Consider the following 25,844-nt stretch of genomic DNA (forward strand, 5'->3'; position numbering starts at 1 on the left):
CAAAGAGCCTGGTGCTGCCCACCTCCCTGAGCCTGGTACCCCCTCCTGTCCCCATAGCTCAGCCACTGAGACACACATTCAGGGGTTTATCATGCAAAACACCCCCCACGGCACCTTGGTGCCCAGAGCATGCCCATGGTATGATGTGCGACCCTTCACCCATGACGTGGGCTCTGGCCCGGACACTTCTGACGAGAGTCCCTGCATGCCAAGCCCTAGTGGGTGCACCAGAGAGCTGCTGTGGTTGCCGGCTGGGAGGGATGATGGGTGAATGACGGATGGAAGAGGGATGGAGGGATGGAGGGATGGAGGGAGGGATGGACGGTGGGAGGGATGGACGGTGGGAGGGATGGATGATGGGTGAATGGTGGAAGGATGAAGGAGGGATGGAGGGAGGGATGGATGGATGGATGGATGGATGGATGGATGGATGATGGGTGAATGGTGGAAGGATGAAGGAGGGATGGAGGGATGGAGGGAGGGATGGACGGTGGGAGGGATGGATGGTGGAATGGCATTTATGCTGCTGAGACCAAAACCTGCAACATCTGGTCCTGCTCCCTCAATTCTATCCCTGCCCTTTCCCCAGGGGAAGTCATGGGGATTTTCTAATAAGTCCGCTGACGTTTTCTTCCCTCTCAAAACTGCCTCAAAGGGAAACAGAGACCTTAAGATAGAGTCTCGGGACCTCCTGAAGCTGCGGGTTCACGTGCACCCAACGCTTTCGCTCTTTGTTCAGACCCTGCTCAAAGCACGTTCTCTCCCTGACGCTGCCCCACGTGGGCTCAGACCCTGCGGGGTCGCTGCCCGGGGTGACTCTCGGGAGCCCAGCGAGCAGGCCATCCTCAGCCGACTTCTCTCTCCGTGGCTCTGCCCCTGGAGTGACGCGAGGGGGCCTGTGCCGCACTCACCCGAGGCTGCTGGTGTAGGTCTGGCCCAGGACACAGTCGTCGGGCGGGGAGAGGGGGTTAAACCAGAAGTCCGCAAAGCACTTGTTGGCATCAGACTCCGAGGAGGGAGAGCGCTCAAATCCGTAGTCGCTGGAGGAGGGGGAAACAGCAGTCAGGAGACAGGCTTGGGCGGGGGCCTCACAGCAAGGGCCTGCGATGCACCCATTTGTGGGGACACACAGGAAGGCCACACAGCCCTGTCCAGCCTGAAAATTAGGGTTTCTCACATTCCAGGTGAGAAGGGTTGCAGAGGTAATTCTGGGAACTGAGCCCAGCCTGGGTATCCTGGAGGGCTGCCTGGACGAGGCGCACTGAATCTCAAAGGAAGTGCAGTGGACAGCCAGGGGAAGAGAGGCGAGGAACACTGCACAAAGGGCCCCTTCAACGCTGGTGCAGGGAGGTGCTGGTGGAGGTGGCTGGCACGGAAGCGGGAGCAGGAGGGCGAGGATTGAGGAAGGCTAGGGAGGCAGGCGGCGGGCCAGAGGCTTTGTGAACTGGGCTCTGGATCTCGGAGGACTGGGTGGGCACCGCTTGCCCCCAAGGCACCCTCCCCAAGGAGGGGGAGGCCACTGTGGTCGTTGAGCCCACATGCCCTTGAGCTCCCTGACGCTCCTCCGGGGAGCACAGCTGGGATCCTGCCCGGCTCTAACACACAGAATACGGCGGCAGGAGGACCGAGTCTGAGAGCCGCGCTGGGCGGCGGCTGCTGGGTCGTGAAGCTGCTCAGAGCACCCGTGGCCGGCGTGGTCCTCACCAGAGGAAGTCCGACTCCCGGCACCTGCACACGCGGGACTCGAGCGCCGACGTGAAGCTCCGCCCCTTGATGCACCAGGACGTGGACTTTCTCTTCCGGAAACTTCTCTGCTGGCCCATGATGCAGCGGTCGCCCTGCGGCGGGAACGTGGGGTGAGGAGCTGGCCAAGAAGGGTTGACTGCCCTCCGGTGCCTTGGACTGCTGCCTTGCCCACCCCCCGAAAAGAGCCGATTCTCAATCCCCAGGCAGCCGTGTGGGACAGGGGCTGAGTCCCCTTTCCCAGATGGGGAAACCGAGGCCCAGAAGACGAAGTGGTGTGCCTGAGGTCAAGCTGGGGCAACCTCCCTCCCATCCCGACCCATAAGGATCCATTGAGCACCCACTGTGTAAACGCTACCCCTGGGCCTGAGGGGTCACAGTGCTGCTGGAACCCAGGTCCCTGTTATGTTTCTCCTCGTCCTCAGGGCGGACGCCCCGTGCAGGAGCTTGGAGGAGCCACGGCCCATGGGACGCATGTGGACACACAGCAGGTCCTCAGCGTGTAACTATTCTGCCTTTTGTTCTAGAAACATCTATGTGTTTGAGGTTACGGGGCAGGGCTGCCCCTATGACGCAGGCTCCGTGCTACCCGCCTACCCTGTCACAAGCCCTGGACCCCAAATACACGGGACCGCACAGTGGGGTCAGGGCCTGCGGCCCTGTGCCCCTGAGCGTGGCGGCAGACCCAAGCCCAGAGCGGTTCAGGCCCCAAGGAGGGGCCAGAAAATCCAGCAGGAGGACCGGATGTCTCAGGCCCCCGGGGCTCTGGGAAGCCCTGCTGGAGGTGAGGCTCCTGTGCCGCACGGGACGGGGGATGCACAGCAGAGGAGGCTGCCCTGCCCGCCCTGCTCTGTGCCCCGGCCCACCTTCAGGTCGGTGAGGTCCCAGGAGCCGTAGTCCTCCTCGCTGCACTGCCTGGAGAACGAGGGCCGGAAGTCCACCTTGACCAGCTCCCAGTCGGAGCGGAAGCTGATGTGGCCAAAGACGCTGGGGAGGGACGAGGACAGAAGGGGAATTACCTTAGCCTGCCCACGTCAGGGCGCGAACCACTTCCCCTCGGGGCCTCAGCACCCCTGCTCACGGGCCCAGCGACCGCGCTCAGGGCTAGAGTCCCGGCCCCCCGCACCGGGCCCAGCCGGCTGCAGGCATGTGGTCCTGGCCGTGGTGTCCCCACAATGATCGCACACTGTCTGCAGCTCACGGATGGCACGGGTGGGGTCACCCCCCACGGCCCCCCTCAGTGGATGAGGAAGTGGGCACAGTCGTGTCAGGAGCCCAGGCCCCCCAGCTGCCACTGTCCCTGCTTCTGTCCTGCAAAAGGACAGGGGTCAGCTGGCTGCGGGGTGCTTCTCCCCTCTGTCAGCATCACTGCCCCGGGGACCTGTGCCGTGGACACCCAGGCCAGCCTCACTGTGCCGGGCCCTGACCCGCAGAGCTGGGCCACGGGCTGTTTTTCCAGGCACAACCAGCAATCCGAGGAGAAGTAAGGAGTCATCATATTGGTTCGCAGGGCAGGGTGGGAAAGGCCTCAGCTCGTGCTCACCTCCGGCTCACCCTGTGGCCCCAGCCCTGCCGAGTGGAGGAAGCAGGGGAATGGAGCACCACGGGTGCTCGTGAAAGGCCAGCCATGTACGGGGCACCCATGATGTGCTGGGGGCTCCATCTACACTGTCTGGTCTAATCCCCACCACAGCCTCGTGAGACAAGTCCACCCCTATTTTACAGAAAGGAAGACTGAGGCCCAGAGAGGTTGGGTAACTTGCCCCAGGTCACACAGCTTGTTTGGGCCATTTCCTCTCCCTCAGCCAGCAGCAGTCAGTTGCTGAGCACCTACCATGTACCCAGATCTCCCCCTCTCTTCAAGCACCGCTATTTCAGGGGCTCCAAAGAGCACCACAGAAGAGGGGACCAGCCTGCACTTCCTTGGTCTTTCCCTAGTCCAACCTGCAGCATTCGGGACATATCGCCAGAGGCTGAGCATCTGGGTGGGGGAGGTGATACACCCTGTGTACGTGACCCCCTTCCAAGCATGTTGAAAGGGACAGGATACTTGGGGAAGGGCAATCATGATCTGAAAGGACCCTAACCCCATTCTAGGTGGTAGGTGAGAAGGGTCTTGAGTGTTTTCTTGGGGACACGATGGCTGGCTCTGGATGTCTGAGGCTGATGTCTGAGGAGCTCTGCTTCCGCACAGCAGCTCTGAGCCAGGCAAGCCTGGCTGATGCCCCGTTTCCTATGTCTGTGACCTTGGGCAGCTTCACTCCCTCTGGGTACCCCAGTTTCCTTGGCTCTAAAAGGGGGACGATAGCTCTGGCCTTGCAGGACTGATGGCGGCTTAGCAGTGGTTTGTGTGGGTACCAGCACACAGTAGGGGCTTTGCACACATGCACACGCAACAATCCCTCGCTCCCCAAACAGTCCCACGACGTAGACCCTGTTAGCTTGATTTTGCAGATGAAATCCCCCGCCTCTTGCAGGCTGGCCACGGACCTCCTCTGGTCCTCGGGGCCCCTGAGCCTCCCTCTGTCTCAGCCTGGACCTTCCCCTGTGGTCAGCCTTGTCTCCTGCCTCCCAGACGAAGCCTCTAGGTTGGTTACAGACACAGAGTGTGAGGGTCTTCTCTCGATAGGGCGGTTCTTCAGGGAGAACTTACGGGCCCCACACAGAGCAGGCCCGCCCCCCTCCCGGAAACCACGTTATCCTGAGAACAGCAGGTGTGCGCTGGACACACACTGACTCGCTCCTGCCTGGAGCCACGGGAGGCTGGTTGGGTGGCTCTGAATAATCCCACCAGGCTTCCTAAAGCCTAGAACGAGGACATACCGGTCACCTGGCTCATTCTGAGTTTTAGGAAGAATCTGTCAGAGGCAGCCCGCGGATCACCTCAGAGCTGATAGGAGAGAAGGGGCCAGGAGGGGCAGGGTGGGCCAGGAGCTCCCGCCCTGTAAACAGCCCCCCGACCCTGGGCGAGGAGTGGGAGGGAAGGGCGGGCAACGGTGAGGCAGCCTGGGGTCACGTCCCGAAAGGGGGCAGCGGTCAGCTGGGCCATCACCTTCGGGTAGATTTGGGTAAAAAATCACCTGAGAAAAAGTTCACAACTGCAGGAAACAGGATAGCAAGAGAGAGACAGAGACAGAGACACGGAGAGGGAGAGAGAGACACAGAGAGGGAGAGAGAGACACAGAGAGGGAGAGAGGAAGGAGCAGAGGGAAGGAGCGGGAAAGGACATGCCGGGTGCCAGGGAGGACGCGCCCGCGGCCCAGAGACATCCGCGTCTCGCTCTAAGGTGCCCGTGTGTTCCCTCTTGTGCTGTATGACTGGCTCCCGCGTCAGCTGGGACTTGGAAATCCCAGTGTGGATGGAAATCTCCCTGTGCGGAGACTCCGCTCCGTGAAGGAGGAACTGTCCTCCTTTAAAACCTTAAAAGTTTGTGGCACCTGCCTGTGAATTTGGCCATTGGCGTTCTGGGGATCAAATGCCCTGTCTGCTGCTGAGAGATGAAAATCAGACTGTTTCTGGGGCCAAACTCAGCCCTGGGGCTGTGACACGCTCGCCCAATGCTCTGGGGTAGAAAGTGTACCCATTTCTCAGCTGGGGAAGCTGAGGCCTCCAGACTGGCAGGCTCGCCGCCCTCGGTGCTGGCGTTTCTACGCGGCGGACAGTAGCCTGCACGCCACCCCCCAGACAGAGAGCCCTGCCTCAGACCCCAGTGCGGGGTCCTCCCTCCCCTGCCCACAGAGGCTGACACCCTGCTGCGGCCCCAGAAGGAAACGGTCCTCCTATCCCAGACCCGAGTCTGTGACAGCATGAGGGACGCACAGATACGTGGAGCCATTCAGGACGTAACACGTCCCCGGGCAGGGGGACAGCAGGGACTGGGTGTCCAGGGGAAGTGCCCCAGCCAGGGTCTCTAGGACGGCATCACGGGGTCCCCTCCCTCTCCGGCTCCCGAGACCACACAGAACTGAGGTGACAGCAGCCCCTTGCCCACCACTCCCTCGGTGCAGAACCATTGAGATTTTAGCACCTCTGGAAGGGGGGCAACACGTCCTTTTGTGGACATTTCTTACGAGGACAAAACGAGATGACATATAAAAATGGACCCATAACATACAGCAGGAGCTTAGCAAGGCGTCCCCGGAGCCCTTGTCCGAGCGGTCACATTGCTGAAGAAGCAGGGAGGGCAGAGGCAGGGAAGGCCCCCCTGGGGGGGTCACTAAGCTGAACCAAATCTGACGGCCCCAGCCCCAGTTTCCGCCTCGGGTCACTCTCTCCCCGTGTGCTGTCTGCATCCCTCCCCTTCTTATAAGGACGTTGGATTAGGGCCCCCCCCACGGCAGCGTGACCTCATCCTGATGGATCACATCTGCAAAGACCCTGCTTCCAATTAAAGTCACGGATTCTGGGTAGATGTACATTTTGGGGAACCTGGTCTCCCCAGTACAGGCATCATCGCAAAAGGCAAGTTGCACCACGCGTGGCCAGGCATACAGAGAATCCGGGGAGCGGTTAGAAATGCAGAGTCTCGGGGCCCGCCCTGAACAAGCCCCTCGGAGGGCAGATCACCCGGGAAGGAGGCTTCCACAGCTGGACCCCTTTCCCTGGTGTCGGAGGGGCGGCGAGCGCAGTCAAGCCCTGTGCACCGTTTCAACTCCCGTCCCTCAGATCCGAACAGGGATGCCCTCCCCTCACTGCGCCCAGGGCAGTGTTTGGCCCGGAGTGAAGCCTGGCCCCCCTGCAGGTTGGCCAAAGGTCTCGGCCTCAGGGGCCCAGGGCTGCAGCCTCAGAGCCCAGCCTGCCCCGGGCCACAGCCTGGCTCTGCCCGCATGGGCCCTCCCTGTGCAGCGGGCCTGGGAGCCCTTCCAGGCGCCAGGAGCTCATCGTATAACGGTGATGATGATGAGAGCTCGGAGGGCTCGCTCGGAGGCGATCCCGGGCAGGTGATGGACATCCCCGGGGGAGACAGGGGACAGTGGACAGAAGACACGAGGAGGCAGGCATGAGGTTGGAGAGGGGCGTGAGGAGGACGGGGAGGGAGGCGAGGAGGCAGTGCTGAGCGCGCTCGGAGCAGCAAGGCCACCTGCCCGCGCTCCTCCCGTGGGCACTCACGTCATGACCAGCGTCTCGTCCCCCGGCTCACTCAGCAGCCCGTCCACAAACACGGACGTGCTGGTGAAGTTGTGCGTGCTCCAGGTGACGCCCTCGTCCACGCTGAACCTGCCGAGAAGGGGCGTCACCACCGCAGGCAGGCGGGAGCACGGCCCGTATCCCGGACCCGCTGCCCTCCTAAATCCAGCCCTGCCCGAGCCGGGGCCGGCGCTGCCCAGCTGAGGGGGCTGGGAGGCCGCAGCAGCCCCCCGCCGATGCCAAGCAGCCTTCCCATCTCCTTAGCACCACTACAGCCAAGGAGTTCTGGGCGTGCTGTCTGGGGACCGCAAAGCCCCCGGATTGCAGTTATCTGGGCCTTGCAACATCCAGCTCAGCCCCACCCAATGCCTGAGCCCAGCCCAGGGGTTGCCAGGCCACGGACAGAAGCTTCCTGCCTCCCAGTGCATCGTATCATGGTGTCACCAGCTTGCAGTGCGTAAAGCTCTCTCAGACTAAAGTGATAGTGGCTTTCTGGCAGCTCCCCCAGCTCTGCCTTCTGAGTCCAGAGTTCACGCCTGCCCTCACTTCCCCACAACCACCCTTCAGACGTGTGAAGCGGATCAAACACGCTCTCACCTGGGCACATGCTGCTGGCTTCCTTGCCTGGCCCTACCTCCTCCACTTGACTAACTCTTGTTCATGCTTGAATGTCGCCTCCTCTGGGAAGCCCTCCCTCCAGCCCCCTGCCCATGCTGTGCTGTTATGCCCTGATTCCCTGCGTCCCCGTGCCTGGCCCGGAGCAGCTCGCAGGTGGAGCAGCTCCCCCCCCGCCCCACCCCCACCCTGTGCTGGGCTCCATGACATTACTTGAGGATCTTCAAGGGGATGGAGGTGTCCTTGATAGCTGCGATCACGCCGCCGTGGTCCAGGTAGAGGACGTGGTGCTCTTCCTCGAACACCTGCAGAGGGGGCGGGTGACACTCTGAGGGCAGGTCACTCTCTGGGGGAAGAACTGTCAACACACAGGCTCGGGGCCACCAGCAGAGGCCAGCTCCCTGAGATAGGGCCAGCCTGAGGGCTCCCCGTGTCCCCCAGGCCCTCCCCATGCTCTCCCCCGCCACCCAGACTCAGAGCACGTGGGCTGATTGAATGAGCATGGCAGTTTGTAGACCACTGACGTGAGAAGGTTGTGAATAAACGCCGCAGGCAGCCCCCCGCACAGGAAAAGCTCACACACCAATACTGCGGACGACGTCAAGGTGAGAAAGAAATCACGGAAGTCAGAAAACCTCTATTTGACAGTAATACCTAGCAGATATGCCGCTTCCTCCAGGAAGCCCTCCCTGAAGCCAGGCTGGGTGGAGAATGGCTCTGAGACCTCTTTGTCATTGTTTCCTCCAGGCAGGGCCTGCCTCTGAGTCCTCTTTGTGGCCCAGTGTGGCTCAGCTCAGAGCTGAGGGTGCCCATGCTCAGGGAGCATGTGTGGGGATGAGTGAATGAATGAGTAAGGGAGTGAATGAATGAATCACCACTAAGTCTCCAGGTGACAAAAGCTCGTACGGCCCGGACAGGACGGGGCTCGCACAGGAGGAGACAGCTCTGGTGGCCCTGGGATCAGGTCCTATTTACAGATGAGGAAGCCAAGGCTGGGGTGGGGTGGCATATGCCAGGGCCTCGCAGCGGGCAGGCAGCAGAGCCCGCCCGCGATGATTCCTAAGTCACGCCAGGACGCAGGGGGCCTCCCCCAGATTGTCCGTGAGCACAGAGAGCTAAACAGTGAGCTCGGGTCTCCACCCAGGGAAGGGGAAGCCAGAGGACCAAGCATGGCTGAGCCCCTGCAGGACACCCGCAGGCGCCGTGCACAAGTGGGGTGGGCCAGGTGCAGGGCCAGGCTCCAAGAGCCAGCTTCTCCAGGAGATCCCAGATCGGGGTCTGGAAATCTGTGAACTGTGTTTTCAAACATGTCGGCAGGTGGGGCGCTGGAGGGGACAAGGAGGAAGGGGCTGGGTGGTCGGCATGGTGGCCTCTGCCTCATGCACAGGGTCCTGTTAATGGCAACCACGCTCAGACGTTCTCTTCGCATTTTCCAAAGAGAGGTTCAGAGACACACAGTGACTTGTCCAAGGCCCCGTAGCTGGCAACTGGCAGAGCCAGGGTAGACCCCAGTCTCAGACCCAGCCCCCATCCTTCCACCTTGACTCTTCGTCCATGGGCCGCCTGACTCCATGAGCCGCCTGACTCCATGAGCAGGACACACCCAGGGGGAGGACGGGCTGTGTTTTGGCTGTGATGAGGCTGCAGGTTGGAGTGGGGGCTCACAGCACTAACTTGGGTGCTCCCCAGATATGCCCCTGCAGTCCTCACTCCCCAGACTTGGGGACCCATCTGCTCTGGAGGCTACATGAACAGAGGTAGAGTTTCCTGGATGAGGGAGGTGACAGTCTGCAGATTTTAGGACACTGTGGGGAAGAAAGGTTCATAATTTTCCTCCCCAACTATTCACTCAGCCAACAGACCCAGTGCTCCAGGTCCTCTCTGTTTGGTGCTGGAGTCCAGAGGGAGAGATGAAAGTCGGGGTCCAGGAATCCCAGGGTGCTGGGGGGCCGACACACCAGAAGGGCAGAGGCCCACCCAAGGAAAATGAATTCCCAAGCAGCCGGGCTTCTCCTCCAGGAAAGAGGAAGCTCCCTGTCCCAGGAAATATTCAAGGAGAAGCTAGCCTCCTCTCCGGGACCCCTGGGCTGCCGGGCACGGTGGCTGAACCACGCTGGGTCCTCGTGCTGTGCTGGGGGCGCCTCGCAGCAAACCCATCTGTCTCCCCGTGGACGCTGGTTCTCTTCCTTTGAACTTGCAGACGCCCCTGCCCGCACCGTGGGGACTCTCATTGCTGCCCCTCTGGGGGCCTACTCCACCTTCCGGGGTGATCAGGCCGTGGAGCGGTGGGTGTGGGTTCTCAGAGCCCGGTCATCCCAGAGCAAGAGTGCGTCCACCCCGGGCCCGTGCCTCCCGCCTGCCGGTGCAGCTGTGTGCTCACGAGGCTGGGGGCTGCTCCCCGGAGGACAGACGGGGGCGCTGACCATCATCCCAAAGATGGGGTGCCTCCCGGCCACCGCAGGGCACCCCCAGAGCGACTCCACTCCCATTAGCCTGGGACGCTGCAAGCGGGGACGCCGGGGTCTGACCCCCACCAACAGGGTCCTTCTGTGGCTTGATCAGCCCCCAGGCAGCAGGGCCCAGAGGCAGGTGGCCTCCCCCTCCCATCTCCCCCCTACTGCCTCCCCACACCCCAGGCTCCAAGGGGACTCCTTAAATGTTTACTGGTTTGTTTTTTTTATTATCTTAGGAAACTCATGTTTTTAAAAGGTTACGTCCATTAAGCAGCAGACACGCTCGGTAATTCGTATTCCGAGAGCTCGCCCCTCAGACACGTGATTACATCCTTGACAATCTGCCTGCGCTCTGTAGACAGCCCTGCCTTGGGTGACTGTCCCAGCCTGTCCTCTGCCCCCTCCACTTCCCCCCCAGTCCAAACCCCGTGGAGCGCCTCTCCTCCTCCCACACAGGCACGCAGGGCCCCTCATCTCCTGCCCCGGCTCCGGCACCCCCACTGCCTCCCCACCGAGGCCAGGCCCCCGCTCCACACGGGCACCAATACTCCCCCAGCCATTGCCGACATTCCCAAGTGTGGAAGCCCAGCAAATTGCTGGACAACAGGGGCCTCTGTGAATATCTTACGGTCGGTTTCTAGAAAATTAGAACACTTCGTCTGTTTCACCCTGGCCTACTTAATCTAATGGGGGGCACGTCCCTTTAATAAATGGACAGATGGTGACCTTTCGGGAAGTTAAGGCATGTTTCACGGGTTTTAGTGAAATAGACACATTCTAACATAGTAAGTCTCTTTTGCCCTTTTCAAAATTCCTTGTTTCTTGCATATTATTAAAAATGTCAGGGCCTTACACCCAGGCTGTGGGTAAACAGGGTGCCTTCAGGGCTAACGTATTTGTCCAGAGCGTGAGCTGGGGGAGGGGCTGCAAGTGGGTCCTCGGGCAAGTATAACCTGCCCCGAGGCAGAGCTCCCGACACTGGAAGGGGAGATGCACACCAAAGGTTAGTGCATTTTCTGAAGTGTTAAAAGCAGGGACTGTCACTCCAGGGCGGGGCAGAGCCTGGGACTGCTCCCGCGACCACTGCCCTGGGACCCCTGCCTGGGGACACCGGGCCCACAACCGGGAACGTCAGCTCCACGTGGGCCCGGCAGAGAGGAACCCTGGCACGTCCAACCATCTCCTACAGAAACTCTTCCCTGCTTTCTTTCTCTTCTTGGGCCCCACTGCGACCTCGAATCATCTCCCCTGGACGCCTCCCAGGCCCCCCCAACCCAGACTCAGCAAGGCTCCCCCGAGCCGGCCCCTCCCCCGTGTTCTCCTTCTTTTCCCACGTCTCTGCCCTCTCTCCCAACAGCTGCCCCTGCTGGGAACCTGGGCATCACCCATGGTCCCCGTCTCCTGGCCTCTGGGCTCCCAGAAGAGCTCAGCCCCAGCCTCCGAGGCCCCATGTGGCTTCCTGCAGGGACAGCACCTCCAGCCCCGGCCCGGGCATTTACTCCCATTGCTTAGACCCCCACGCCACGGGTCTGAGCGGGAGAAGGTGTGTGTCAGATCTCTAACTCCCCAGCAATGGCTTGTGCCAGAGGCACGAACACCTGCTGCAGGGAGCTCCGTGTCCAGCCAGGCGGGCTGGCTGCAGGGTGACCACCTGGGTCTCGGGACGCGTCTGGGAGGGGAGGGCACCACAGAATCGACGCAGCAGCGAGGAGTCTCGGCAGAATGGGTGTGGGCGGGCGCCAGGTCCCCAGCCTCCTTACCTGCCGCCAGGTATGGCCGCAGTCTGACGTGATGTACATTTCTTCTTTATACTCCACCAGCTGTGAGCCCAGGTTACCTGGTCGGGAAGAACAGGGCAGGGTGGCTCTTAGGATCAGCCAGCTTGTGGCCTTACCGAGGTCTGTGCCCAGACAAATGGCCACATGAGTCACGTGGGCCCTAGGTCTGTGTCCCCCACGCCAGAGCCGCCCATGCGCATGCCCCCCCGCATTGTCCATGTACTGACCGGCCTATGGAACCATGGGGCTGGGGCCCTGGGGCCCAGTCTGTGTGGGAGAGGATTCACGTTGCCCAGGGAAAGCCAGTGTCAGGCAGTTCCAGAGGGCCAGGATGCTGGCAGGGGCCGGCGCTTGAGGGGTCCACGGGAATGAACGGTTTGAGAACAACCATGGAGGGCTGATCAGGGACTGGGGGAGAGGACATGCGCCAGGTGGGCTGGTGTGGGGACGTGGCGGCCCCTGACAGGCTTTACACTGGGGCAGGATACGGCTGGGTTTCCATTTGGAGCCAGCTCCCCGAGTTGGGGCAGGGGAGACCGGAGGTCCAGGGCAGCACGGGAAGTACAGGGGAGAGGCAGGCTAAGCACCCAGCAGGCGCTCATTGAATGTGTTCAGGGGGTGCTGGGAGGAATGTAAGGCGGGTGGGCACCAAACCACCTGGATAGCCAGGAGGTCCTTATGTGGTTCACTTAAGCCCAGCACCAGGCTGCCTGATGGGTCACAACCCTCAAGGCCACTCTCTAGACTCAGACTTAAATCCTGGGGTGGTGCCAGACTGGGAAGACGCCCAGCTCGGAGTCCAAGCCAACCCCAGCCTACAGATGAGGACCCTGAAGCCCTTCTGGACTCTAGCCTAGAGCCCCAGAGGCCCCTGCCCTGGGCGACAGGTACATCACTGGCCATTTGCAGCATTATTTATGGGGCGGTCTCAGGAGTATCTTACCCAGAGTCAAGGTCAGATGTTTTTGGCAAATTCCAAAGGATATGGACTGTCCTCAAATAGGTGAGTGAATGTGAGCTCTAAGCAGAGTGGCAGACGGTTTGTGTGCCTGTCATCTTTGTTGAGGTCCAACCAAGCACCAGTGTGTCCATCCATCCATCCATCCATCCATCCATCCCTCCCTCCCTCAATTTATCCATCTACCACCCATCTCTCCAAGCATCCATCATCCATCGATGCATCCCTCATTAGTTTATGCGTCCATCCACCCACCTATCACCCCTCCATCCCCACATTTCTCTTCTTCATCAATCCCACCCACTCGCCCATTCCTGCCCTTACTCAACAGCAAATGCTGAACACCAGCTCTGTCCAGCCCCTGTGTGAGCCGTGGCGGGGGGGGGGGGGGGGGTCTGAGCAGAATAAACCACAGCCCGGGCTCCCAGAGAGCTCTCGAGCCAGCTGGGGAAGAAGTGTGCCATGCCACTGCACACAGAGCCAGATTATCTGGAAGCTCAAGGAATCGTGAGAGCAGACAGGGGACAGCCGATGGGCCTGAGAAGGAAGGCCATCAAGAGAAGACTCCCGCAGGGAGTGACCTCCAAGCTGCTCCTGGAGAGACAAGTGCACGCTGGCCAAGGGAGAAGGAAAGGGCAGGCCAGGTGGAGGGAACGGCCAGTTACTGGCATGGAGGTGAGAAGGCGCAGCGGAGGGAGGCACGGAGGGGCAGGTGCTGGACGGGGTCCCTTCTCCCCGCCCGGCAAACACACGGTGCTGAGAGATGGCCGTGAATGCATGAAAGGAGCGACTTGAATGAATGAAAGGAATGACTGGGGCAGGAAGGAAGGAGGGCCGCCTTTATCTCCGCAGCATTGCAGACGCCAGCAGACACGCTGGGAGCACGCACAGCAGGCGGAGACGCGCGGCGACTGCTGCGGTGTCAGCAAGACGCGGCAGGCGAGCTCCCTGTCTGTGATTTCGCGGCGCAGACGTCTGTCTTCTAAGGGACGCTATCTGTTTTCCTTGCTCTGTCTACCAGAGCTGTCAGGCTGCCAGTCACCCGACAGGCACTGGGGAAAATAAAGGGAAAGTCACAGAATGTGTCCCCAGGCTGTCAGAGCAGAAGGGCCTGAGAAACACGGAGGCGGTGCCCTCATTTTACAGGTGGGGAAACTGAGGCCCAGGGGACGTGACTAAGGGAGAGGCAGGGAGGCTGCCGTGGGCACGCCCTCTCTCTGCAGGCCCGGGGGTCGGCTGGGCTCCGCGGTCTCCGTGAGACTGATGCTGTGCGTGGCGCATCTCCAGATCCACGCGGCGTGCTCGGGCGGACAGCAAGCTCATCCTGGCTCTGTGAGGTCTTTGGGCCACGGAAACATTGAAGCCCATGCCTTTGGTATTTTGGTCAAGAATCTGGGGATTCAGCCCATCAGGACAGTGCCTTTGAGGGGCTGAGAGGCAGGAGCGCCCTGTGGGTGTCCCCTCCCCCAGGAGGCTGGGTTGGGTTTCGGGCTTCCTGAGTGACACCTTGCAGGTGGGGCAGGTAATCCCCCTCCCCGAGCTCCCGCCTGCTCTCCTGTGAAGACGGGGGTAAAGCTCTCGGGGCTGGTGCAGTGATTAGGAGCTCAGCACCTGGATGGAGGAAAGGCCCGGCCACGATGGCTCGTCCTCCCTTTCCTCCCATCAGTGGCCTGAGGGCTCCTACCCGCACTGAGGCAGCGGGAACAGGCGGGGGCTGGGGGGCTGTCACAGCGCTGGGTGCAGGACGGCCCGTAACCCTGAACACGACAAGGAAAGTACGATGCCAGCCGCTGCCTGGCAATGCGCTTTCAAAACACATGCTTTTAATTTTGAAAGATTCTCCCACGTCAAATAAACCTTATTTTAGCTCGTGTCCCATCCACGCACATGTACTCACCCCCAAAGAAGGCTCTAGTTTAACCACGTTGACAGCCACGGGCATGACTTTGCTTTGATTTTTTTTTTTTTTCCTCATGTTAGTTGTATGTGTCTCTCTCCTTGACTAAACTAGAGCCTTCTTCGGGAATCAATTCCTATCAGCCATGACTCAAATCATTCTCCCATCCATCCATCCATCCATCCACCTATCCTTTGTTTGATCCATTCACCATTCTGTGATCCGTCCCTCCATCTGGCCATCCCACTGTCCACTCTTCTACCCGCCCGCCCATCCCTTCATCTGTGCTTCACCATTCACCCCTGTCCCATCGTTCAGTTGGCCAACCATCCATCTATCCATCCATCCATCCATCCATCCATCCATCCCTCCCTCCCTCCCTCCATCTTCCCACACAGCAACATGTATCATGTGGTCACTCTGGGCCACGCATTTGTCCCTCAGGGTGTGCCATGATTGCTGAGCTCCCTGGAGACGTTGCACCCCTGCCCCCGAACAGACACAGCAAGGCCCCAGGCCCATGGCCATCCAGTTTTACCCTTGAGGATGGAGCTCCCCGCAGGCAGCAATGGCAGCCTCCTACCTGCGCCCATGATGAGGCCCGGGGCAGTGTCTTTGGTGTGCACGGTGCCCGACACGTAGGGGTTGTCTGCCCATCGTAGGTGCAGATGCAGGTGGCAGTCCGGCTGCAGGGCGGGGGAAAGGGGGCCAAGGTCAGCATTCGGGTGGGAGACATGTTCCCAGGAAAGGTAAGACTGAGGCATTTTGGGTGGGAAGGCAGGGCCAGGAGCACCTCGGAGGAGGGGATGGAGGGCGGGAAGGAGGCTTTGGAGCTGACCACAGTGGGGAGGTCATCGGGTCCAGGGGGACTGGTTGTGGATGAAGCCAGTTGGGCTTCTCCAAGGGAGGGTTCTCCCAGCACGAGACAGCACGCCCAGCATACAGTGGACGTTCCCACGGGTGGTGCCCAGTCACGGAATGTAACTCCTGGGGCCTGCACAGCCTGCGGCCACATCTGTCCGCCCGTCCATCCATCCAGAACCTTTCCCGGGGGTCTCCCAGTGGCCACGGTAGCCCAGGCACCAGGGAACAGCTGTAGGACACCCCAGCAGCCCCACACCTTCAGTGAAGAGCCCACTGGCAAGCAACATGTGTGCCCCGAGGACAGCGCTGGCGGGGGTGGGGGTGGTGGTGGTGCCCTGGTGGGAGGGGCAGGAAAACCAGTTGTAATAATCATCTCAGTGGTGATTCACATGGACGGACAGCAGCCTCTGTGCCAGAGCTGAGCTAAGCACTAGACGTCACTGATGCTCTCCACATCCCCGCCGCCATCCCTGTGTCACTGGTGGGGAAACTGAGGCAGGGAACATCTAAGCAACCTGCCCAAGGGCAGTGGTGGAGCTGGGGCTACAGCCCAGGCTGCCTGGGTCCAGGGTCCACACTCTGAGCCTGCGGGTGTCTCTCCGGCAGGGGACGTACTTCCAAGCCAAAGTGGGCCAGGAGCCTCCCAGAAGGAGGAGGCAGGAGCAGTTTCCTGTCTGGCGGCTTGGCAGGAACAGACCCCCTCACCCTCCCTATCTCCTGGCAGCCTGCACCCCAGCTCGCCCCCGGGTGGGACTGGGGGTCCAGGGAGAACAGACGAGCTGAGAAGGACGTGTCCTGTGGACTGCGGCCTCCCTGAGTCTCCCCAGACTTCAGGGCCTCGAGGCCGCCATCTTGCCCACACCCTCTGGCACCCCCACGACAGACTACAGAACCATGGGACCAGGCCCCAGGTCTCTACACAGCGCCTCAGGGTGTACGGGGCAGGGACCTGTCAGCCATGCCCCAGGGGCTGCCCGCACAGAGCGCCCCAGCTCCTGCTTCTTCCCTCGTCCCTCCTGAAGCCAGGGAGGTGGGGTCTGGGGTCCGACTGGCCGAGCCCACCTTGATAACACAGGAAAGGGAGCAGGAGGGCCACCAGAGACCCCACCACACACCTGACCTCAAAGGGGTTCTTGGGTTCTTGACCCCAGAGTTGTCCGCCTTTCTGGAGGCCCCCGTCTGGGAACTCCCCAGGCCTGGAATATGTGGGGCCATAGAAAGGGCTGGGTTTTGAATCCTTGTAGCCCCTGAAAACTGTGTGACTCTGGAAAAAGGGCTTAGCGTCTCTGAGTCTCTGTTTCTTTCTCCACTTCGCAGGATTACTGAATTAACCCAGCACGGCCTTTGGAGAGACGTCGGGGTCCAGCCCACCCCAGACAAGGTTTTGCTTCATGGCTTCCTTATAAGAAAAGGAATAATTTCTTTTGCCCTCTTTTTTATTTCCTGGAAGAATCTCCAGTTTGAAATACCATGGCATCGAGCCCCCAGAGAGCCAGCTTTGAACGCAGGAGGCGCCCCTCACTTTCTGAGCACCTCCAGGCCTCGGTGTCCCGCAGCGCTGTGAAGGCCGTGGTGCTGCTGCGCACGCCTCCTAGGGCGCGGGGGCGACCCGCACACACCACTGTCGGGACCATGCTCTACCATCTGCTGACGTCTACCTGCGGGAGGCCTCTGCCCCTCCTCTTATATCTCACGGTCTCTCTTCTGGCCCGTAGAGCACATTTGGGATGGTGCTGAGGGAAAAGTGAAACTGTTTTGTAAACAGACATTGACCTGGGTCAGAGGGCACTAGGTGGCGGCCTCAGGGCCTGGTCTAGTCTCTGCGGAGATAGGAAGCCAACCAGTGCCAGCTGGGGGTTGGGCATGGGGTGTGGGGGGTGTGGGGGGGGGGTCGTGGGGAGTGTGGGGGTGGCTGGGCATTGGGTGGGGGCCATGGGGTGGGCGATGTGGGGTGTGGGGTGGAGGGGTGTGGGGTGAGGGTCATGGAGTGTCTGGGCGTGGGGTGGGGGGGTCATGGGGTGGGGGGCATGGGGTGTGGTGTCGTGGGGTGGGGGGTGTGGCGTGGGGGTGGGGGGGCTGGTTGTGAGGTGTGGTGTCAGAAGATGGGGGGATGGGGGTCATGGGGTGGGGTCGTGGGTGGGTGTCGGGTGTGGGGGCGTGGGGTGGGGGGCGTGGTGAGGGTGTGGGTTAGAGGAGCCCCTGCTGCAGATGAGAACAGAGTCCCTGACTCAGTGGAGAGCCCCGTGCCCAGTCCTGGAGCCCTTGGATCCAACAGGACGAAGCCTCCCCGCAAACCCGTGGGGTAAGAATTGGCCTGTTCCGGTTTTCTCCTGACTTACGACTGAAAAGCAGATTTGGTGAATGAGTATCTTCGGTGAGACCGTTCAGTTCTCTCCCCCTCCCCACCCAGTGATCAGACACTACCGGGCAGGGAGATTCCTATGACCTCTGTGGGCAGGACCGGTTCCCGGGGGTCCAAGGGGGCTCTAAGTCAGAAGATAAAGGAGCCTCGCCAGGGACAAGGCAGAGACGGGAGGTGGCACAGCCCTGCTTCGCTGCCCCTGGTTTCCTGGCGGGCCAGGTGGGGCCTGCAGCACCCTGCGCGCCCAGGATGACCTCCCTGAGCTGCCACCAGGCTTTCCATGTCCCCTGACGCGCTGTGCACACGGTGTCACTGTGTGCATGGTGAGCAGAGCACGACAGAGCGTCCTGCCTCGTAGAGCCTGGCCGCCTCCCCCTCCCCGCCTGCTGGGGGGCGGTCCCGGCTGCCAGCTACTTGTTTGGGCCACAGGTGGAACCTCCTCAGGGTTCTGTGTGGTCAGTTGTGGCCCATAGGACGCTGGCAGGTGCAGGCAGAGCTGGGGTCCCCTTCGGAGCCACGGAGGGCCTGCTGACAAGTGTCTTCCAGCCGGTCCTGGAGCTGCTGGGGGTTAGTCTGCTGGTGTCTGATAGCTTGACACAAGGCCTTGTGATCGCCCCCAGCCACGTCTGCACTGAGCTGATGGAGGGCTGGGGACAGGGTGAGACAGATCTGGGGGCGCCAAGCCCCCAGCACCCCCTTCCTGACGCAGCCCAGGTCTGAGAAGGGCTGCAGAGTGAATGGGTTTTCATTCTGAATTAAAACGTAAACAGATTCAAACCACTTCCAAAGAGGATTTATCCTCCTGGAACAGGTCTGATCCCGACACTCATCTGTCGCGAGTCCCCAGTTCCTGGAAGGAAATCCGCCCCAGAGAGCCAGGCTGTGGCCCAGAAAGGGGCTGGTGACCCAGAGTGGAGGGAAAGAAGACACATCACATGTGTCAGGGTCCCCGCGATGACTCTTTCACTGCACAGAAGCTAAAAGATTGTCAGGAAAATGCCCGATTACTGTTATTTCTGGGTGACCCGGTGACGGCTGTACCTTCTCTCCCTGTTTATACATTTCCGTATTCTGCGATAAGAGGGAACCCCTCTGGCGGGAAGTGAACCCTCTGTTCGTGCAGAGGATGCACGGCCGAGTGGAGGACACAGACAAGAAACCCAGGCCTGGACCTTGTTCTCTCTTGCCTGGAGGTCACCGGTTTCTCTGCGGGCTGCTGGGGCCACACTCTCCACCAGCCTGCTCCCACTTGTGTTATTTTAAAGCGAGGACATGAATCTCATGCACGTTATCTCCTCACTGAGCTGCATAATTGCAGACAAGAATCTATTCTTAGAAAAAACTTGCTTTGACAGATTAATATGGCTCAACTTTGCTGATGATGATACACAAGTGAGCCCTTCGCAGCACTGCTGTTCTCCGAAGACTGTACAAGTGGCGGGGAATTACTTCTCCGCGCTCTCCGCTGGTTTCGGTGGGAGGGCCTTGCTCCGAGGCAGGGCACAGGCCCCGGGGGGGGGCGGGGAAGGGGCAGCCCAGGCCTGGGCTCACTGAGCAAGGGCCGTCCCTGCCAGGCTGGGGCTGCTGCCCTGGGGCCCTTGGGGGTCAGCGTCCCTGAGGAAGAGGGAGGCACAGATTCTGCGTGGATCGTTTCCACACCGTGGCCGGTGGAACGGGGGCCTACCATATTCAGAGGCCCTGCAGAGAGATCCAGCAGGATCCCAGGAGGGCAAGGTTAGGTGTGCTGATGTATTCCAAACACTCAGAGCAGCGCCCCACACATATTAGCTACCTGTATATCTTTGTGGAACGAATATCCCTGTAAAACAGACACTGTCGTCCTTTCTGTGTAGAGAAAGACAGAGAGATGGATGGGCTCAGGCGTCCCTAGGGCACGGTCCCTACCTGCAAGGAACTTATAGTCAAGGCCAGTGGAAAACAGAGAAGCAGGTGTGCACAGCAGAGGCTTCTCAGTGGAGGGGCTATCTGGGCAAGGTTTTCAGGTGCCAATAGGAGTTTGCTGGCCGAAGAAAAAGGACACAGGACAGCATGGGAAGGGGGTCAGTCCAAATGGGAAGGGATGTGCTCTGCCCTGTCTGCTTGCTCTATGCAGCTCTAACTCCGGACCCCACCTCCATCCCCCTCGGAGCGGTCTCCTGCTGGGGAAGGCCAGGCTCTGGTGCTGGTGCTGGTGGTGAGCTCCCCGTGGAGCAAGGAGAGGCCGGTCCACGGGGAGCTGAGCAGCCTCCAGCCAGGGCCCCGTAGCGCTCCATCTTCCTATCCTCGCAGACACAGGCCTGTCTGCCACCCACACCTCCCAGTGGCCAAGCAAGGGCCAGAGGGACACCCGGCCTCCTGCCCCAGGGCAGTCAACGGACTGGGGCAGTCTACACTGGTGTTCGTGTGAGAGGCCCCCTGGGAACAGTGGGACCGGCCTGGAGCTCAGAACACTGGGGCTGTGGCCCAGCCTGGCCGCTGACCCCTGTCCCCCCACCACACACGCAGGCAGGGCGCACTTCCCGGTCCTCTGCGTGGTCCATGGATTAGCAGGTGTAACAGAGGCTCCTGCACCTTGGCCATCACCACGACAGGGAGCCCACGCTGGTCCCAGGTGGAGGGGGAGCAGGCCGGACACAGGAGCAGACCCCCTTTGAAATCTTGCAGACCCCCACATTTGTGACGAGCCCTACCCAGATGAGCAGAGTGCCCGGCTGAGCCCAGATCTGCAGAACACGGGATTGCTGGAGGTGGTTTGTTACATAGCAACCTTGTGGCCGCACTGACTGATGCACTTTCCCTCTCTGACCGCCCGGTAACCCTTCCATAAAGCAAGGGGTTTCACGGGAGCCTCTCTGCTGCGTCCAGAGACGTCTGTGGCCCCTGGCTCTCAGATGGCCTTTCTCAGACGTTCCTCCCTGAGCCGCCCCAGGGAAGGTCGGGATGGGAGAGGCACCTACCGGCTCACAGTTGGTGGGTTTTCCATTCATGTCTGTGCTTGGCGGCCTCAGGTGATCCCAGTCGCGGCCCTTGTTGTAGGTTATAAGTGTCACTACCTTCCCGTTGGTTTTCTGGTTTGCCAGGAAGACTCCTTTCACCCCTCGGACCTGGGACAACAACCCAAGACGTGTCGTAAACACGTGCCCGGAGCCCGCTGACTGCCGCCGCGTGCCAGCCGCTTGCTCAGAGCTCTGCCCACAGGGCTGCCTTCACCCTGGCAAGAGCCCAGAGCTGAGGCTGACTGTACACTCTGGAGGTGAGTGGAGCTTGGGGGGGCAAGGGATCCCCGACTGTGGCCCCCAAACCCTGGGTGTTCGCGTGACACAGAGCTGCCATCCCAGGCCCAGACACTGGCCATCAGACGTGTGCAGAGCCCTGGTTCTGCCCGGCCTCTGTGTCACGGTTGCCCTGTCTCTACCCCAGAGCTCCCCATCCACAGCCCCTGAGCCCTGGCCTCCCTCCACGGGACCCACAGAGCCTGGGCCATTGCTGCAGGCCCTCCCAAACTCGCTCAGCTCAGCCCTCCGCAAGGAAATGCCAGGTAGTGAGGAACCCCCACCCCACCCTGGCCAGGGGCGCAGGTTTACCTTGTCCCCTTTCCCAGAGTTTCCCAAGCGCCCATGCAGTGTCCCACACAGCCAACAGTCGGCTACCGAGTGGGCCCATAAGAAAGGTCAAAATATCAGCAAATGCTTGCAGGTCAGGGTCCTGATCCCACAGAGGCGGCCTCTCCCCCAAGTTCCTGACACACGCAGGAGGCCTCGGGCCGCAGCCATGGAGCCCCGTCCGTGTGGCCTCCCATGCGCCTGTGGCTGGGTCTGCGCCCCCGTGGATAGCATGTCACGACTTCTCAAGGTGAGCCTGAGGAAACGGAGCCTCAAGGAGCCACGGAATTTACCCCAGGTCCCAGGCCAAGGAATCTGCTTAGGTCAAGGTCACGATGCATGGTTCCCAAGCGCCTTCTCTGTGGCGGGCCATCTACGAGCTCCCCCAACTCCAGGGGCCGGCGCTCCCCCACGCTCAGCACACAGGCCCGCCACGTGCCCCCTTGGGGACAGCATGGGCGACAGAAGGACAGATGGATGAGTGGAGGGTGGACGTACTTCTAGCAGCTGCCATAACAGTAATATGGTTATAGTTCCGGAGACCAGAAGTCCCGCACGGTGTCCCTGGGGTCACAGGGCCCGCTCGTCTTGGACGATCCAGGTGAGAATCAAGAATCGTGTCCTGGCCTTTTCCAGCTTCTGGAGGTCCCGGCTTTGCCTCTGGAGCCGGTGGGGCGGCGTCCCTCTGGCCTGCCAGCCGTGATGACACGTGTCTCTCTGACCCTCCTCGTCTGCCCCCCTTTCAGGGCCCCTCGTGATCACAGCGGGCCCCGCCAACCCTAATCGCCCCATGCCATGCACGTCTGCACAGGATGCGCTCTGGGTGGGAAGGGCGCCCAGGCCCGATCCGCCAATGAAGCTGGGGCTCGTCCTCCTGTGGTGACAGGCCAGGGCATGGAGGACTGCGGCCCCTTCTCCCGCACATGGTGACGTCGCTCTGCCTCGTGCTCCCCTGGGGCCCGGCCCTGGCTGGAGGGGGCTCCCCGACATCCTGAGGGCAGGTCGGGTGTGGATTTGCCCAGCGCGGACTTGCTGAATTCCGCAATTGCTACTTCTTACCCTGCTGATCTCCGGAACACACCCAGCAGTCCACAGCGCGGAGGCCTCGGGGCGGCGCTGGCAGGTGGCAGGTGCGGGCCGTGCCCACCCCAGGTGGTCTGAGCCGGGGTGCGCCAGCTCCCAACACCAGCGTCTCACCCGCGGGCCCTCCTCGGGGCGGTATTCGCGCCCGCGGCTGCTGTAGCAAGGCACCCCCAGCGGGGGCAAACCAGAAACCTCGCGTCACAGTCTAGAGGCCGGGGTCTCCAACAGAGGTGCAGATGGAGCTGCGCTCGCTCCGGACGTCCCCAGGGAGGACCCTCTCTTATCTCTCCCAGCTTCTGGCGGCTCCAGGAGCCCGGGCTTGTGTCCGCATCTCTCCAACCTCTCCCCCATCTTCACGTGGCCGCCTCCCGTACTCATGTCTCCTCTTCTGAACCCGAAGGACACTTGTCATTGGATCTGTGGCCCTGCTGGACAATCTGCCGTGGTCTCATCTCATGGTCCTTCACTTAATGACAGCTGCAAAGACCCTTTTTCCAGATAAGGTCCCCTCACAGGGTCCAGGGACGGACATGGCCATATATTTTGGGGGTCCCCACTCAGCCCATGACAATGGCTGCCTCCCAAACTGTGGCCAGGGCTCTTCAGGGGCAGGGGCAAGCCTGGGGTCCCCTGAACCCCATTCCTAGCCCAGGTTCCAGCACAGAGGCACTCAGGGGAGGGCTACTGTCCTGCCTTGAAGCCGGGGCCTCCCGCGCTGAGGAGCCAGCTCAGGGGCCCCTGAGAGCCCGGACCTTCTGGGGCAGTACGTGCTGGGACGGCTGGGACTAAGCGTTTTTCTGGACACGTCATCGGAGGAACAATAACCATGACAATAACCAGCTCACGTGGAGGACCTCACAAGCCGGACATGGGGCCAGGTCCTTCCTGCGCATTAGCTCAAGTCTCCAGGAACCGGGTAAGCGGCGGGGAGCCCGCTGAGCACTAACTTGGCACCAGACGCTGGTCTCTGCGTCTGAGGAGGACTAAGTCCTTGAAACTGCACAGCTATCCTATGACGAAGACATTACTGCCACTTCTCAACGGGGAAACTGAGGCACTGAGAAGTCACCTGCCCAAGGTCACATAGTAAACACATACCAGAACTGGGATTTGAACACAGGCAGTGCCGCTCCAGAGCTGTGCCTGTAGCTACCACCCATGTCCCCCGTGAGCCGGATTTCAGAGAAGTGAGTCCCCTGTGAGGACAGCCTGCAGGCAGCAGGCCGCACCTTTGCCGCTGTGAACCGCCTCTGCTTCCTCGTGTCCTCTTACTTCGTGGTCTTTGTCCACAGACGTTCCCTGGCTCCCCAGCTGGATAATCTCTGCTCTGCCTTGACTTGGGCTGCACCCCCTCCTCCAGGAAGCACTCCCTGACTCCCGCCCTGGGCTGGGCGATCGCCTCCCACTGTGTCCCCTGGGCGCTGGCACACGGGATCGGAGCCACTGGTGGGAGCTGGTCTCCCAGAGCCCGGCAGGTCTGTGAGGGGTGGTCTGTTCCTCCCTGTCGCTAGGGAGAGGCCCGGAGCCTGGTGTGGTACAAGCACCACAGACATGTGCGCACAGAATGGGCCACGGAACGCGCCCCCCTGTGCGGCCCCCTCGTTCTGGTCACTGCTGCCCTGCCGCCGTCCCCTGCTTCCTGTCCCCAGCGCTGTGTGGTGCAGGAGCCGACACGTCGTAGAGCCGGGTCTGGGACGGGCCCGGTGGCCTCCCTGGAGGTTCTGCAGGTCAGGGCCCGGGGCGGGGGGCTGCCTCAGGTAGGATGAGGCCACCTCCAGCAAACGGCAGGGCTCGAAGGCTGCGTTCCTCTGGGTCCTCCAGCGGGGACGTGAGCCCGGACCAATGGGCTCTTGTTGTAAACGAATGATTACGTCCATTACTTTCTTGGGGAAAATGGTTCCTTGCTGCTGGTTAACAGCACCCAGAGCTGGAGCCCTGGGTCTCTCACATGGATGAACCCCACTGTCTGCCCCGGGCTCTGCTCGCCCCATAGACACGCGGCACTTACTATGGTTAGGGCACTTGCCAATGCTGCCACGGGCGGGGGGTGAAGGACGGAGCCGGGGCGCTGGGTGACAGACAGCCAAGCTCGGGGCGGACAGGCCTGGCCTGGTTCTGGTTTCCTTGCTTGGTTTCCAGGCTCTGGGCAGGCAGGTCGCTTACCTTCTCTGAGCTGCAGGGCCCTGACCTGGAAATGGGCCGAGCGGCCCCTCCCTGGCTCTGGTGTGGACTGGAAGAGAGGAGGTGACCGTGAGAGCCCAGTGCAGGAGGGACCCAGTGTCATGGATGTCCATGGAATCCAAGTACAGAGCGAGATGGTGCAGGGGGCACCTGGCCTAGGAGCCGGGAACCCGGTTCCGAACCTCTGATCGGGCCTTCATATCCAAGGAGAGCAAGTGCGGGCTTCCGCGGGACACAACTGAGGCAGGGCTCCAGGGAAAGCGCAGGGGGAGAGGCAGAGAGGCAGGGTCGCTCGGAGCCGCCGCCTCTGTCCCTCAGGCCAAACCCCACCATGCCCGCTTCTGGGCGGAGCGTGAGCTGGGAACAGCTCTACAGAGGGTGGCCTGCGAGCGCGTCTACGAGGAGGACCGCTAGCACGGACCCCCAATTCAGCAAACCAGTACTCCCCAAAGACTCCTTCTTCCCAGAGTAGATCTGTGTTACAGAGAACCCTACTACAGCATGAAACCTGAAATTTGGTCGGAAAGACGAGTTTTTCTCTCTTGCTCTGACAGCACCTGCACAGGACCCTCTCGGCCTGCAAAGCCCAGATCTGCGACGCTTTCCCGAAATATCGCAGGCCCGAGAGACAGCGCCAGGGATGGGGGGGAGGGCGGAGAGGACAGAGCGAGGACGGGGTGAGGCCGGGCCCCACACCCGACGCCTAGCACCGTGCGGGGGCGCGGCCCCCGATCTCTCCATGGCGCCCACCTCACCTCGAGGATGTCAATGAGCACGCTCTCCTCTGCCTGCCGGGAGCTGCGCACGTCCTCCAGCACCAGCGCATAGCGCACGCCGTGCGAGTCCGACTGGTACAGGTTGTAGGTGTCGGTCTGGTACCACTCCTGCACCGCCACGAACACCTGGCTCTCGTCCGTGCTGATGACCTGCAGGTCCTGCGGACACGGCGGGAGAACGCAGGGTCAGCGGAGGGCGGGAGGTGGGGGTGGGAGACTGCGCCCCGGGGGGGATGGGGCAGGGCTCAGGCCGAGGGGCGCTGGTCACGGCTCTCCGGGAGTCAGGCTGACCTAGATTTTCATCCTGCTCCTGCCTCAGCCTTGGGACCGGGGACACGTCCCTTGATCTCCCGTTTTCCCACCTCCAACATGGGGGTGACCTTCCGGCCCTCATACTGGGTTGTG

General features: G+C 61.3%; 1 protein-coding gene across 1 annotated transcript in view; it reads right to left on the reverse strand.

The window, feature by feature from the left end:
* SORCS2 (sortilin related VPS10 domain containing receptor 2) overlaps window positions 1-25,844 on the reverse strand; it is a 449,678-nt gene that overhangs the window by 21,271 nt on the left and 402,563 nt on the right. Inside the window, exons 9-17 of the mRNA XM_048212026.2 lie at window positions 25,419-25,598; window positions 20,755-20,901; window positions 15,155-15,257; window positions 11,699-11,775; window positions 7,699-7,790; window positions 6,853-6,960; window positions 2,610-2,730; window positions 1,705-1,838; window positions 912-1,040 (exon numbers count right to left, since the gene is read on the reverse strand). Of these exons, the coding sequence (XP_048067983.1) occupies window positions 912-1,040; window positions 1,705-1,838; window positions 2,610-2,730; window positions 6,853-6,960; window positions 7,699-7,790; window positions 11,699-11,775; window positions 15,155-15,257; window positions 20,755-20,901; window positions 25,419-25,598 (1,091 nt within the window). The remainder of the gene's footprint in view (window positions 1-911; window positions 1,041-1,704; window positions 1,839-2,609; window positions 2,731-6,852; window positions 6,961-7,698; window positions 7,791-11,698; window positions 11,776-15,154; window positions 15,258-20,754; window positions 20,902-25,418; window positions 25,599-25,844) is intronic.

The sequence above is a fragment of the Ursus arctos genome, unplaced genomic scaffold (assembly GCF_023065955.2).
Source record: "Ursus arctos isolate Adak ecotype North America unplaced genomic scaffold, UrsArc2.0 scaffold_9, whole genome shotgun sequence".
Lineage (NCBI taxonomy): Eukaryota > Metazoa > Chordata > Mammalia > Carnivora > Ursidae > Ursus > Ursus arctos.